The sequence below is a fragment of the Zerene cesonia genome, chromosome 14, assembly GCF_012273895.1.
Source record: "Zerene cesonia ecotype Mississippi chromosome 14, Zerene_cesonia_1.1, whole genome shotgun sequence".
Taxonomy (NCBI): Eukaryota; Metazoa; Arthropoda; class Insecta; order Lepidoptera; family Pieridae; genus Zerene; species Zerene cesonia.
In genome coordinates this window covers 8472598-8489737 of record NC_052115.1, presented here as the reverse complement: position 1 = coordinate 8489737, position 17140 = coordinate 8472598, and the positions used below count along the sequence as shown (strand labels likewise).

The 17140-nt window shown below is 33.4% G+C and overlaps 1 protein-coding gene across 1 annotated transcript in view; it reads left to right on the top strand.

Moving 5' to 3' along the window:
* Nucleotides 1–17140, top strand: part of LOC119831955 (protein prickle-like) — a gene marked incomplete at its 3' end in the record, with an annotated part of 114383 nt that overhangs the window by 40710 nt on the left and 56533 nt on the right. Inside the window, exons 3-5 of the mRNA XM_038355526.1 lie at nucleotides 5114–5594; nucleotides 8229–8342; nucleotides 9303–9431. Coding sequence (XP_038211454.1) covers nucleotides 5114–5594; nucleotides 8229–8342; nucleotides 9303–9431 — 724 coding nt within the window. The remainder of the gene's footprint in view (nucleotides 1–5113; nucleotides 5595–8228; nucleotides 8343–9302; nucleotides 9432–17140) is intronic.

Genomic DNA, 17140 nt, shown 5'->3' with positions numbered 1-17140 from the left:
GCGAATGACTTAGGACTGGGTGACATCTAGTGTAATTATATTTTTCTACAATGTTAACATGTATGATTTTAAAAATTCAGACTCTTCAGAGGAAACTGACATAATTTTTAATGTAGTAGTTAATTTATAAATAAAAAGCATTAACAAATATTACTGAATATTACTTATTATATTATTTTGATTGAATATTATTTTTTAGGGGGGTTTTCAAATAATTGATGCAGTTTTGGGGGGTTTTGACTTAGAGTTAGGAGTAAATATTTCTGAGAGTTGGTAACACTGTCTGGAGTCGACCTCCCAGGTCTGGTTCCACGTTGGTGAAGTTTCTAGAATCGAATAAATGTTATTACACGAACATTACGAGTTACTAACGGGATCACTATTATATATGTCTAGAACTTCGTAAATTTCAATAAAATCTAGTTTTATTTCCATATGTTTTAGCGTGTTTTAGTCCAAATGCAATGTTAAATTTTTAAATGCGACTTAAAAAGTATTTTGATTTATAACCGCGTCGTGGCGTTCGAATCAAACACATGTATTATGCATTAAAAAACCATTTTTATATGGAAATATAGATTATAAAAACCGGTATATCCTGAACCGGGTGTTTCATAAATTTGCTACGTTTATTTGGGTCATCGAATAACGGCCTTGTTAGCGCCTTTCCGGTGGTATTCCATCTGTTTATGAGATTAATTAGAAAATAATTAAAAATGAACATCTCTACAAATTGATAATTATTTAAATGTTTAATTTAATAATGCGATTTAGTAAAAAGTAAATAATATAGTGGTTTGCTTTTCGAACTATTCAAATTAAACCGATTTTGATGAAACTTATTCTCTTTCTTAAGTTTATATAAAATCGGCTTATACATAAATTTGGTACCAAAATCCGATTAAATCTTAATATATATAAATCTCGGGTCACAATGTTTGTCCTCAATGGACTCCTAAACCACTTAACCGATTATAATAAAATTCGCACACCATGTGCAGTTCGATCCAACTTGAGAGATAGGATAGTTTAAATAATTTTAATTACGATAAATGACAACCCGGGCGGAGCCGGGGCGTGCAGCTAGTATTTAATAAAATTCCATTGATAAACAGATATCTGCAATTTTGTTTATAGTAGCAGTTCGCCCCGGCTTCATCCGTAGTACGTTTTTTTTCTCCATAAGAACCTTCCTTGTGCTTAAACAAAAATGATAAAAAAAAATCGCCCAATTTGTAGAGCCATTCTCGAGCTTTATGCTTAGCAAATCATTCGGTGATTCGGTTTTTTTTATATTAAATAATGCTATATAAGCACCGTTATGATAATGAATGAATGAATAAATGAATAATACTTTATTGTACACACCATAAGGAAATATTACAAAGTACAGACTAAAAATACAAGTTGCACAGTAGGCGACCTTATTGCTACAGAGCCATCTCTTCCAGGTAACCAAAACAAAGAAACAATACAGAGAAAGCGCATAGGTTAGTGATGTATTTATTTTTAATTAATTATATTACTATAGATATGTTTAATTAATAAACGATTCCACCATTCCAGTAATAAATACATACGCTTCAACCGATTCCCCTTTTTATACCGTCCTCCACGATATTGCTTCCTTCCTCAAAGCATATTTCCTGATGCTGCTTCTGAGAAATATTTGAATCGCTGCGTCTATCTGTTCCGCGGCGGTTCTTTTGTTGTACGATTTAGTTTATAAGCGATGGGTTAGACCTAACGGTTGTCTTAATACGGCTATCATTAAAATGTATGTCTGTTTTTATTTATTTCATTCCTCATTAGAACATTGTATGTGTAATAATCTGAGTGCAGAAGAATCTTAAAACGCTAGAAGTGAATTCGGTTGTATTTAGAATAGAATTGGACGAAAAAGAAGAAAGATATAAACTATACCTGTGAAATATATCTGCTAACTTCATTTTCCGAAAACTTCCAAAAAGAGGGTTGTCAATTCGATTGCATAAAAAAATTAATATTATAGTTAATTGGTGCTACATCATATCTAACATAGAAGAGTGGAGTTCTTATCTACAGATAAAGATTTCCATAAATTTTCAACTAGAAGTAGTGTAAGACCACTTTCACACTATTTATTAATATTTTACCTCGGTTGCCTGAAAGATCTCTTCTAAGCGACAAGGCCGTTAAAAACCTCATACTATTTTTTTGTATTTTCTAGTAGCCAAATTTATGAATAGGTTAAAAAGTAAATAAACAGTTCGTATGAATCCTCGTTGTAATTCAGTTTCAAACAAAATAGTTCACATAAAAATATAACCTAAAAGTGAAGCTTCCTGCAACCGTAATTCGGTTCATTGCTTCCAATCATTAGCTTTGGTATAATCGATTAACATTGCTATGGTATCTGCTTCTCAATTTGTGAGATAACTGCTTCCTCTTTACACTGATTTAAAATCGTTTACAAATTAACAGGTACAAGTTAAACGAATCAGTTTGTTTCAACTGTTTGATTGTTATCGAAAGAAATACTTTGTACTGTATGTTGTGGTATGAAATGTAGTTTAAAGAGCCTAAATTAATACTATAAATAATATATAATATATACTTATTGAAAGAAAACTACCTCTTATATGATCATTAATCTCAGATCATATAAGTGATCATATGTCTCATCCACGTTAATTGACATTTAATTTAAAAATTAAAGACTTCAACGGATTTTAAACGCGATTTATTCTTTATATTCGACGAAGACTGGAAACGTCGTCCCGTGACCACACTCGCTGTAAAGTATTCGAAACGTTGGATTAAATAATTTAATTATAAATCGCGATTAAAATCCGTTGAAATCTTTAATTTCTAAATGTACATACTCTCGTTAAATCAAACACAAGAAAATACTAATTTAATTTAATGATAAACGAATTATATCTATATTACACTATCCAATAAAATTGACTTATCTTTAAGATTATATGACGTAAAAAAAAGAATAAATACTATTAATAAAAACACAATTTTGTATGACGTGTAGGTATGAATAAGAAGAAGTTTAACAAACGCCTTTGTGATTAAAGCGCTTTAAAGATGTTCTGTGGAAGCGAAGCTAAGCAACTAAAAACACATTAATATAAAGAGTAATATTTGTACACATACATAAATACATATATTCGTTATTTATTAGAAACAAAAGCATAATCATAACCTTCGTTTTGAAATTTCGAACACTTAATCGTTTGTAGAAAGTGCACTTTAAACTTTGTGTGCAATTCATAGAAATTCTTAGTCGAGTAACATTTTTATCCTTTTAGCCATCTAATCAAATTAATGTATACACGAAACCAACATCTGTTCAACCGTAGAATAAAGCTAAAATCTAAAAATAAAATCACAAGCCGTAGTCCATTAATATGCGACGCAGACAGGCATTCCCACGTAGCCTGTGTGACCCGCATGTTCTGCCAGGCCTTTATTGGTGGCATTGTGCTTTTATCGACCTCAAAAAGACCCTTTATGATACCTGTTCAGTTGAAACACGATAATCTAAAACTAGGTTATAAAGAGACATCAATTTACAGTCCTTGCGAAATGGTAGTACTTAATAAAGATGAATTGGTATTGTCCTGGGTCTGATTTCTCTCTCTCGTGTCGGTGTTTCGTCCCATTAGTGATGGAAACGATTATTTTTAGCATAAAACTAAACCGCTTTCGTCTGTAACGCATAGAATCCTACTTCCTACTAATATTATAAATGCGAAAGTTTGTAAGGATGTGTGTGTGTTTGTTGCTCTTTCACGCGAAAACTACTGAACCGATTGCAATGAAATTTGGTACATAGACACCTGGATAACTAGAATAACATATACATTAACATATACATAGAATAACATATAGGCAACTTTTTATCCCGATATTCCTACGGGATACGGACAAACGCGGGTGAAACCGCGGGGCGCAGCTATTATATCATAATTAAACGCATACATGTAAACAATTTTTTGCTAAAGACGCTCAACCACAAAGCGAGCTAAACCGCGGGCGAAGCACGCAATAATGACTCATCTATGCTGCCATGCATCGCATCTTGATATTGATTGCATTAATCTTGCAGCCAAGATCTGATGCGAGTGATATCGCTGAGTAATTGCTTACAAAGATCGACCAGCTGCTCAGTAGATGAGTATGGGATCTACTGAGGTTGATTATAATTAATTATTTCTCACAAAATTGTCGTATTAGACCAAATTTATATAATACTAGCTGCACCCGGCAAACGCGGTTCTGCCTTACTCTTATCATTAAGGGGTATGAAAAATAGATGTTGGCCGATTCTCATAGATACCGGATAAGCACAAAAAATTTCATCGAAATCGGTCAAGCCGTTTCGGAAGAGTATGGCAACGAAAACTGTGACACGAGAATTTTATATATTTAGACTAAACGATCTCACCGATCGACGATATTAGGATTCCTGTTTTATCCCAAGGGAGCATTTAATCGGGATTAAAATTATCCTTTCACCCTAATTACCTTGTCTGTATACCAAATTTCATCATAATCCGTTCAGTAGTTTCAGTGCGATTGACGGACAAACATCCAAACAAACAAACTTTCACATTTATAAAAGTAGAGTAAAGTGTAATGACCATATACCACCAGGCATAAAATTTTCAAAAAAAAGGAATCATAAAAATTGATATACCCAGTAAAAAATTATGAGAGGACAAACACAAATAAACCATTTTCTTCAAATCACTTCAACCAAAAACGGCAAAATCCTTACACGATTCTAATGTCGGGTTCACAATAATTTAATGAAGCAAGCACGTAATAAATCACTGTTTGCTTTGAATGCAAGTAAAATCAATCATACAAGAAGAAAATGCGGTCTCATCACGACTGCTATTATAGTTATTAATAACCCTTAGTATATACACCTGCTTTAAATTGTTCTGTTTATATTGTCCGTTAAGAAATAAACATTTTGTATTCAGGATTCAAAGAAATGTAGGAATAGTAAGTAATTTTCTAAAAAAAGTATTCTTAGGTTATTAATTAGTACATATTAGATTATAGTGTCAGTTAAAGGTCACAATATTAACAAAGCATTTATCCCTTCCAGACCAGTCTGTCGCAACTGCGTGGTATCGCCAACCGGATCGTCGCCACCACCGCTCCAAGAGCAGCAATCACCACCGCCCCCCGCGCCAGCGTCGCCCCTACACCTCCCCTCGCCTCAACCACGTCTACCGTCCCCACAACCCCACCTCCCATCACCACAGCCAAGCCATAGCGGCTCCTCAATACCTAGCACATCAAATTCCCCACACCCCTACTCGTACCCCAACTACAGAAGAAGTCAATACCAAGACTATGCGCTTCCAAGTCTAAATCAGGCGGCAAATTACCACTCCCCCCAATCTCCTCAGTCAGCGATGTCGCTGTCACCTCACCCTGTTCAAGGGAAGTTCAGGGGGTTGCTGGAACATGCGGAACGTTTGATGAAGCCGGGGGATCCACACAGGCATTCGCAGAGTGATGATGATTCAGGGTGTGCACTGGAAGAGTACACCTGGGTGCCGCCGGGATTGCGACCTGAACAGGTGTGTTCTGTAGTTTTATAGATAGTTTTCTTTAAGAGTACGAGCTATTTTATTTTTATATTGAGTGTTAAACCACCAAGCTCCTTTTTTTATTAATTTGGTCATTTCAGAATGAACCAACTTCAATACATTCTTTTATATATTTATGACAATAGGCCTTAAATTTTTGTTTATATATTTGTGTATTGCATATAAGCTGATAATTTACAACGATCATAGCCCCTTTTTAATAGGTACTTGACTTACACTTTCAATAGAATTCTTATCCAGACTGATATTTTCAAAATTAATTAGCTCTTTTCATAACTTCGTCTCTGAACTTAACCAAAAACCTTACGTTCTAAATTATCTCCCCACTAGACCATTACAAAAATAGCAATTATATCAATATACTAATTAAACGGCTAGTGAAAACTGACAAATGTGTAAGGCTAAAGAATTTCACTACTTTACAACCCAATAGCTATCTAAAAAGCCCATTGTACGAGAGACCATTTGCGCCTCCAGCAATATATTTCTCTTTGACATCTTTGCATATCCACGAAACTTTCCGAATGATATATTATACCTATTTCCTAACACACAAATTTCTTCTTTATCTCTTTGTTCTTAGGATATAAATTGCCTATTCGTAATATTGACAGTTCAGAACTTGATTGGTTGTACTTCGAATAGAATTTATGGGAAACACAGACTTATTTCATTCGCTTGGGGATCATATTCGTATGTCGGCACATCGTTCGCTGTAACTCTAGAATAATATTGGAACTACTGTAAGCATTGTCGTGTAACTATTCCTTTGTGAAGAGCCATTGTTCGGTTTCTCGTTTCTTGATGAAGACGTGCCGGATTGTTGGAAAAGCATGCTTTTTGTGGAAGCTTTTGATGCGTTTCCTTTGGGATGCACTTTTGTCTCGCAGTTTACGTATGTGCCAAGTAGTTGTCCAAATTATGCTGACGAAAAGACAAATGCGTCTTTAATACTTTGTTAGGGATGTTTCGTGCCTTAGCTTAAAATGTAAAGACTTCATTGTACATTTGTAATTTGTATTAGAATTTAAATATTTATTTTCCTTTTTGACCTGGAGATATTTTCTATACAATAGCGATCACGACAAGTTTGGAAGTTGACATTTTCGCAGGGTCTAAAAAAACTTTGCACAAATAACAAAGATAAAAGTACAACATCATAAAACTAGAATCCTCCATGCATTTCGTCTCTTACAACCTTTTAGCCCTAACACTTGGAAGCGTTTATTTAAATAAACAAACCGTTTTTCGTCAGCAATTCGTTTAAGATTCAACGTCTTGAATGCTGGTATTTATAATGAGCGAAATAAAGTAATAAAGAGTGCGGGCGGAAGCAACGGAGCAAAAAATTGAAATGTCCCCGCGGGGATGTCCCCTTGTTTTAAAAGAAGCTCGCCTTTTGGTAGCTATGGTTATATAAAACTGGGAAATATTTTAATGGACGCAGGGTCTTAATGAGACTTTTCAAAAACTTAAATTATGACGACTACACTGTGCAGATGAAGACTATGAGTGAATGATGGGATGGCCAATAATTGCTTAATTTAGGACAAATCCTTGCGTGAAATGATATAAATTTCGAACTCTTTATTATAACATTATTTATTGTAATAATTTATTGAAGTATCCTGGTATGTTGGAATAAAAACAAACGATCCAGCTTATTAAAGAATTTCATGCCAAAACATATTGGGAACAAACAAAAAAAACAAACATATAGGATATAATATTTCATATTCCATTGCTAACATTTTGAATATTATCGCTATTTGGTGCATTGGGTTAATTGGCAAGGCATTCTTTTATATATTGCAAAGGTTTTCTAAAATTATTTTATTTTATCTTAATTTAGCTTTAACATCACATATAAATTGGAATAAATAGGTTAGTTGTCTAAAAATTATTTCTGGAAAGATATAAATATTGATATCCTTGCCCCTTATAATAAAACAAAATATGCTAGCTACGGATCTAATGAAATGCACAGAGGCTCACAAAACAATACCAAGGGACGTAAAGCAATTTAAGACATTGAGTATCCTGATCACGTGTCATTTTCATTATGTCTTCGCAATATTAATAGCTAGGCTTAATCAGGCTTACCTTCCCCGTTTATTGCTAAGCGTATTGCCTCATTCAACAGTTGCAATACTGTGATAATAGTGGCTGTATTATTTACGATTATAGACGCCATTATTGTTTAAGATGTTGCAGGTTATATTGGGAAGAATCTGTTATAAACGTTTTTAATTATTTGACGTGGATGTTGGGAATTTTGCTTTCCCATGTTAAATGGATTGGTTGTAAAAGTGTGTTGCATCCCATCCTGCTATATTGGTTTTAATTAATATTCAACCGATTTCAAAAAAGGAGGAAGTTTTCAATCCGATTGTGGTTTGTGTTTTTTACCTTACTTTTTGGGGGTTAAAACCGACTGGGTGAACCATTTTTTATGATTGTTTCTTGATGATGAAAATTTGGTCTAACTGGGCAGCGCATGGTGGTGATCGCTTAGACGTAAATCGACAGGCGAGTCACCCAGGTCAGTTGCCTGCTTTGACATAAAAAAAGATATGCAATAAAACTGTTTATATTATATTTCAGGTGCATCTATACTTCTCAGCGCTTCCAGAAGATAAAGTGCCGTATGTGAACAGCGTGGGAGAGAGATACCGGCTCAAACAGCTGCTGCAGCAGTTGCCTCCTCAGGACAACGAAGTAAGTTAATAAAATATGTAACGTAAACCGTTTGGAACTTAACGAATTCTAAAAAATATAAATTTTCTTGACTATGAAAAAATTCTCCTTATACTCTAATATTATGAAGATATTATTTTTTTATTTTTGTAACGTTTCACGCAAAAACCACTGGATAGTTTTTAAAAATACTCTCACCATAAGCAAGCTATAAGTTCACTGAGTGACATAGGCGACATATGTATCACAAGCGAAGCCGGGGCGAAAAGCTACTAATAGTTATAGATATGAATAATTTGAAGGTAAACCCTCTACCAATCTTTTGGTTGCACAGTACAGAAAATGTTGTAGTATTTGTATAAGGTCTTATTAGCTACATTTAACATGATGTAAGATAAACAGACAGACTGGGGAATAAAAACCTTGTAAAGTTTATGTAATTTAATGCTAACCGGTGTCATACATTTCATAGATAGTATTTACAATTTATGGAGTTTTTTGCCGCGCGTACACGACCTACACTGTGATTATTTCTACATTTGTAATTTATTACTGATCATGATTATGTTTTACTTGTATTGCTTATTATGCTATACTAACATTTCGCCGCGGCTTCGCTCGCGTAGACAAAGAAAAAATAGACAGTCCAAGGTTTTTCCCAAGGTTGGCGGGATACATCCCGTTCCTGTGGGATTTCCGGGATGCAAACTGTCCTATGTTCTTTTATCGGTTCTCAGACTATATCTGTGCCAAATATCATCAAAATTGCTTCAGTGGTTTAAGCGACAAAATTAAAAAGACTTTAAAGATAATTAGGTCAATCGTTCAATGAGCTTTCAATGTCCTGGCAGAACGAGACTCTTAAATTATAATTTTACCTATTTAACTTAAACTAAATACCTCAGTTCTACAATCAGGCAGTAACCACGGTACAAAGGAATCGGCCAAGAATTAAAGCTGATACGTCTTCCAAAATTCCAGGTGCGATACTGCCATTCATTATCAGACGAGGAACGCAAGGAGCTGAGACTGTTCAGCGCACAGAGGAAGCGGGAGGCGCTGGGCAGAGGGCAGGCGAGGCAGCTGCACGCGCCGGCCACCTGCGAACGGGTGAGTTCTGTTAGACCTGTGTACTTTTTATGTAATAGCGGGTAACTAGTGATTCGCCGGTTGGTAAGCGATTACAACCTTTGAACATTTGCAGCGGTATGGATTTCTCGCTTTTAAGAGTTAAGAGCTAAGGAAAGGATGGAAGGAATGGACTGGAGAGAGTGAAAATTTTTGTGCGCGCAAAGAACTCATTCTATTTTACAAAGTCATAAGCTTATACTCCAGTAAAATTCCCTTAATTTAAAGAGCAATAAGCTTCAAAATGTTTGTATAATATTTAAATGCTAAAGTAATCGATTGATTTCGAACTACCGAAGTACGAGGTAACTCTGTATTTTTATTACTTCTTTAATTCATTTACTACATACGCCTACTGCACTATCAACTAAATCAATCGACTAGGTAGTAAACAATATACACAGTATAAAGCAAAGTCGCTTACCGCGTCTGTCCCTATGTATGTATGCCTAGATCTTTAAAACTACACAATGGATTTTCATTTGTTTTTTTTTAATAGATAGAGTGATTCAAGAGTAAATCTTCCTCTTCCATGCATAATAACAACTATTAAAGTTCTCGACATTTAATGAGTGCGAAGCCGCGTGCACAAGCTAGTCATCCATTAAAATCAAATCAGATTCCACTAAGCACATCATACAGTCAATAGGAATATCCCTGTTAGGTGCTCTGTAGACTGTAGTATTAACTGCGTCTTTATTAATAACCAACCCTGTGTCAAGGAAGAATGTTTCTGCAAATAAATCATAGGGATCCGGACTCCCCTGTCCTTTACCAGTGATTCAATACGTTTTCCTTTTTCGTTAACTGCGTCTAATATATATGTTAAATAATAACGCTTAATATTTGTCTAATAGGAAATGCTAGACCGATCCAAACTATTTTTTTTTTTGTTTTTTTTTTATCATGTATGTATGTATGATTCAACCAATATCATAAAAGGAGACTCTCAATTCAACTGTATGAGGTTCGATGTTTGGTTGTCTTAACTCAGAACTTTAATTTTTTTTTTTTTTAACTTTCGACTGAGTGAACCGATTTTATTGATTTTTGTTGAAAAATTAAGTAACTTGTATGTTACATATGATTTAACCATGTATCTACAAAACCCTGTATAAATGTATTTAAGTACCAATCTGTTTTACTAAGTTATCAAAGGTACTCATGAATAATTACATAAATATTACATTTTGAAAATCCATATTATAAAAGTATTTACCTAAATTATAACTAAAATTTTATCCTATTTCTTTCGCTTTTCGTCTCGCTTAATTAAAATTACAGGAATACATGAAACAGTGTTTTATAAAGGCAACATACATTGTAAATTGTAGCAAAAAAAACGTTGAAAATAATATAGGATATTTTGATTCAAAAGTGTATTTTCTCTATTCACAAGCGAGTACGTGTGGTCCCAATAAATAAGCCTAAACGGCCTCTTCATAATTTCCACTATATATGAGTTATGACCCACTGTTTTACCTTTACTCTGAAACTGTACAGCATCATTTCATAGTATAAAACTAAGTCGCTTTCTCTGTCTGTCCCTATGTATGCTTAAATCTTTAAAACTACCCATCTGATTTTGACGGACTTTTTTAATAGATAGAGTGATTGAAGTGGAAGGTTTAAATGTATGATAACATGTATTAAACTACTCCGAATTTTGCGTACCAAAGGCATAGATAATTTTTAACTATACTATCTAAGGAAAAGTTCCTTTAGTAGTAATTAGTTAAATATGTTCCTTATTCTACCCTCACAACGTTGCAACGTCGTAATTAACTTTGAGGTAATAACAATTAAATAAGATCGCTCCTGATCCCCAATAAAACGAGAAATTTTAATTCTTTTCAGTCCAGAAACGGGCATACTTTCGCTGACTCGAAGTTTAGCAATTAACTGAGTTACGGACAAATTCATTTCCTTTTCATTGTTTTTGCAGTTTGCATAAAGCCTTTTTTAATAATTTGAATATCGCGTTACAAAATCACTGAATGTTCTTCAACAACAGATTTTTTTTTATTGTTATTTAAATATTTAAAATGTATGCCAACAATAAATCAAACTTCAGTTGGACTTTGTTTTGTCTTGAACTCAACAGTAATTTATTATGACTTATTTCAAATCAATATTGTTTAAAACTTGTTATGTACTTAGGTTATATAATCGGTAGTTGAAGACTCATATTATTTAAATTCCGACATTTTTACCAGAATTATAAATGTTATTTAAATAATTAAATAAGTTTTAATTGAAATTCGATTGCCCAGGTAGGAGCACGGGTGGCCGAGAGGCGTTTCCACGGTTCGGCGAAATGACGCGGGTACGAATCCCGACTCGTTTCTCATTTAAAAAGCATTTGAACGCTATAAAACTAAAAATTCAATGAGTTTACATTTTGCGAAGACCTATTTCTTCCTAACAGCTAAATAACTAAATACAACCGCAGTTAAATCACAACTAAGAAAGTATTTTCCCTTTGAACTAATGACTCGCGTAATGCGTAATTTCAGAAGTCAATTTTCTATTCCAGCGCTCACGAGTCGGTTGTTATAACCGCGAGCTATTTGCAATTAATGGAAGGGAACCAAGGATTTTGGTTATCATTCTAACTTCAGTTACATCTTTAGTATTATTTGCTGAATAAACTTACGTTTATTAAACGTATCTTTACAAATACAGTAAATTGTGAAAATGGCAACATTTCTAATAAGGGAATTGGATATTATTATCATTAAAAAATTAAAATACATTTATGATATTGTTTTAAAAAATTGCTGCTTGCTTTAATAATGCCTATTATTATTATTATTTTTTTGTAGATTTACGGACAATAAAACATATTTTTTCATTTAATTTATTCAAAAAACTCAGACTCATTTTGTTAGTAACAATTGATTCTTAAAAACTATATATATTATAATCGGGTTATTAGAAATCGCTGAAATGAAATATTTCGCAGAACATTTTCGAAGTATTTCAACCGATCAAATCCCATTAATGTTTAAATTAAATAGACAGAAACATGTCTGCGCCTAAAATCATAATGAAATTGAAGTGTAAAGAAAAACATTTTAGCATCAGATGTGATTTCAAATAGCATAATGGAGATTGCGAAAACTTGCAAGTTCTTTGATTGCAAAAGCAGTGTTAAATTGCCAACACACCTGCACGCACAAAGGAAATTAGTAGTGAAGTCAGAAACCCTCGTAAATACCATCTAGCAACTTTTCCCGCGCTCCAGAGATATATCACCAAACTTCTCGCGCCATCTGTTGTCATACTTGAGATTTATTGCTACAGATAATGAACGCACGTCGTCCACAGATGGCGCTGAACTGTTTATTACAACTTGACTGATTTATTGCTAGGGTAGGTACGGCGGCGTTTATTTTATTGGAAAACTCTTAACTTGTGATTTCATATCTTTAATTTATGTTCCTAACAATTAATGAAATAATAGAAGGAAGATAAATCGCAAAAATATCACGCTTTGTCTCAGATACACCGTGGGAAACGTTTTACATTGTAGGAATATTTAAATTCGGATTTTGAGGTAACTGTGACTATTGGATAAATTTCACTTTTATTGTTTAGTGACTTTTTTTGTGCGTGCAAAGATTCCAGACTTCCATCAAAATCCAAATCTTTAAACATTGAATATACTTAAAACTTTTGGATTCACATGTCTTAAAATAAAAGAGTCGTGCTAATAATTATTATTATATTGTTAAGATTAAATTCTATCCAAGTGAAACCGTTGGAATACATTCTAACGCCGGTAATTTACTGATTTTTATATATGTTTTGTATTGGATTCACTTGGATGAAAATAACAGCAAAAAATTTGATAAACTTTTAAACAAAAGCAGCTAAAAGAGAAGCCCCTAACTTATAGAAAAAAGTGGGATTAATAATAATGTTTGTATATTTGTACTAAATGACACATCACATATTAAATAATCGTTAAAGGTTTGTTTGTTTGTAATAGATAAACTCAAAAATTAATGGACCGATTTTCTTTCTTCACTGTATGTACCATGGGCAAAGCCGGGACAAAGAGCCAGTAAAAAAAAAACTTGAGAGGTGTCACCCTTGACATCCCGCATCGAACAAAGTTCCTTTCGATTAATTAGTGAAGGTTTTGAGTTATAACAATATTTTTTTTTATTTTTAACACGTATAATGGTACTATTTATTATTATTTTTTAATTATTACAAGAAACCTGTATACACTCAACAAAAATAATCGTCGCGACACCACACTGTTCAATGCGAAATAGAAATGAAAATATCTGGCTTGCTTTCTCTACGAGAGACAGGCAGAGAAACATGCGACGCCGCAAAGCTAACAATAGCTTACTATAGCAAAGTGTCGTGACAACTTTTTGTAAGAATTTTTTCCGTCTAGCCCCCTTTCACAACGCGCGATAAGGAACTTCGTTCCAATAAATAGTAATAAATATAAACCGTGACAAAATGTATAAGTCTTATATTAACTCATAACGCACTGAGGTTGGAGTTAAAATGAAAAACCGAAGTATTCTGTAGTAGTAAATTAATGCAAGATTATATACTTCAACACTGCGTACATTTTTATAATCAGTACTCTACGGTGGCGCCCTCATATTGATTATTATAGTTTTGCCTCGAAGGAAAATTTCTCCACTTTATCTTAACCATAATATCACACTATCAAGAGAAGTACACAGCAGAGTCACTGTTGTCACAACTTAAAATAATACAGTATTATTAAAAAACATACCTTCTGTCAGAACGCCAGAATTATGTAACATTTTACAGCGTAATGGCATATCAATTTAAATCTTACACCATCAAAATTTAAACATACTTGCGACAGCCCTAGATAGTGTCCCGAGCTACTAGCAACATGATGTATGTATCTTGTGAAATCATCACTATTCCCGCTATTTGTAACTACTGAATTGACTTGTTAAATACAGAACACTTTGGTTTTTTTTTATACATATTTTGTAGAAACTGACTTTTGCTATATAAACCTAAAAAATACGTAATTCTTGTAAAAATGTAACAAACAAAAACGTATACAAACGACTATAGATTCTCTTCTTTTTGGTAGACGGTTTTAAAGTTGCTTTTAAACAGCCTGCCATCTTGCGGATTTCACCAACAACTCTTACTCCTCTAAAACACAATTATAATTTACGACAAATCCGAACGAACGAAAGGAACATCACAGTTCACCGTCAATCCGCTAGGTGGCGTTGACTCAAAAAGTACGTTAACCAAATACTAGATGTCGTTACTCGAACCATCTATAAACAAAAGAAAGCGCCCCGTCCATTATTATTTTACATTCGTAATAAAAGCGTTTTAAAACCTTTCCGCGAAGGTGTGAAAATGATTTTTGTTCTACGCCTTCGTACTACTTTTTTTTCGGTGTTTTAGGCGTGGGAACGTCACGGCAGGTAGACTTTTATTCATAATACGAGTTGTAAAGATTGTGCAGTCGTCTGACCACGTAAAACCGGCCGTGTGGTTTTATTGTCTACCTCGGGAGTACTCTTCTTTTGTTTTTAATGCGCACTTAACTATTGCTCATTCATTCCGAACGCACCTATGATAATTAGTTCATGATCGTGCGGCAACTGCGTTTTATTTATAAATGTTTGTTTTTATGTATCCTCAGCCGATGAACAGTCGCTGACGGCTGACGTTGCTTTTACAAGTTTAATGAGAAAACCTTTAACTAGGGAGCTACCTAAAAAATCTTAAATACGTACATCGTGTTATTATACAAAATAAAACGGTTTACGTAGAAATTACAATAATTTATAACTATTTTCTAGATGACCACAATGCTTTGCAATCTTGAAATACGTAATAGCATCTACGTATAACATGCCACAACATAACAGAGGCCAGTCCAAGCCTACCCTGGTACCACACTTTCAAAACAAATAGCATTATCTTCAAATAATAGATCTATTGTGATACAAACGTACGTGTCTGTTCAGAATGCTGCCATTGATGAAATGTGTCATTATGAATGAAGCTAAATATAGTGTTCGAGGAACACATACCGGCGTGCCAACACATTCACGCCTATACGGGATTTCACTGTTTCCAGGAGTTCTGTTCGAAACCTTACGATTCGTCAAAAGAGTGTACTTGATCATTTTAAAACAATAGCGGGTCCACAAAGCACAAACTGTTAATTTTTGCGACTATAAACCGTATTGAAAAATAGAAGAATACGGAATATATGAATATATAATAAAGGACAAAAGATTGGTTACTAGAACTACTACTAGAAAACAAAAATACTCCTTCGTTGTAAATTCAAACGCCAAGGTTTATATATAAAACTTATATAAATTAATAAATTCACATATAGACTACTTTGAATATATATATATATATATATATATATATATATATATATATATATATATATATATATATATATATATATATATATATATATATATATATATATATATATATATATATATATATATATATATATATATATATATATATATATATATATATATATATATATATATATATATATATATATGTATTTTATATTCATTCATATTATACCTTAAATATGAGTTAATTCATTCCACACACCACCACACACAGAAATCCTTTTTTGATGCGAAATACAAACTAAAACAAACTTTCGCGCCAAGTACCTCCAACTTCACGTCAATTGTAGGAGATTAACAGTAGCAGGTATTATATTATAATATTAGAACATTTTCAAATACAGTTTCCAGCTTTCACGATACCTGTTTTCAACTGATACCTTTGCATGTTGAAATTTAAGGAAGGCTGAAGGCCTGTCAGTTTTTCCTTAGATTTACCAACCAAATTTCCTCGTCTCTCGTCTCTGACTTTAACATATTCACACTTTCATCTTTCCATAGATACTTCAATAGATATAGATTATATCTACATTACATTTCAAGGTACGATTGCCATTAATTGTTAGACGGCTTATAATAAAAATCCAACGAAGTTTTGTCGATAAGTCCGTTCTTTCTTTATAAAAACGTAAACTGAAGTATTTTTAAATAAATTATTACATAGATTATCAGCACTGACGAATGATACCTCAGCCCTCAATCCAAATACCGAAAAAACCCTGGCACAAAGGGATACCAAAAAAAAGCATTACCGTCAAATCGAGCTGTTGAGATAAAAACTTTATATTCAAATTACGGGGGGTTGCTTTTTACCAGACCACACCTGCCGCGTGCCATTGTTAAAAACATGATCAAAATGCTATAATTTAATCTATTTTCCATGTAAGTTCTTGAGGAGGGCAACCCTCCAGATAATTGCTTGAAGAGTGCTCAAAATCTTAATAATAAAAAATATAATTTCAGTTATAAACAGCCACAGATTAAAATATTTGCTACGCCCAGCTGTCACTGGACTGAATTTAAATTTTAGGTATATTGGGAACTGAAAGAATACCATGTAAGTTAATGCTGATGATAAAGTTTTAACTTTTCTACTTATTTAATACTGTATGGGAATAGAATATTTATAAAATACAGAATAAAGCTCACAGTTAGATACGTACCTACGTGATCCTTGAGAGCAACTAGCTTTTACGCGGCTTCACACGCGTTAAATTTGGAATAGTTTAATAGTTGTTATCATACATATAAACCACTCTTGAATCACTT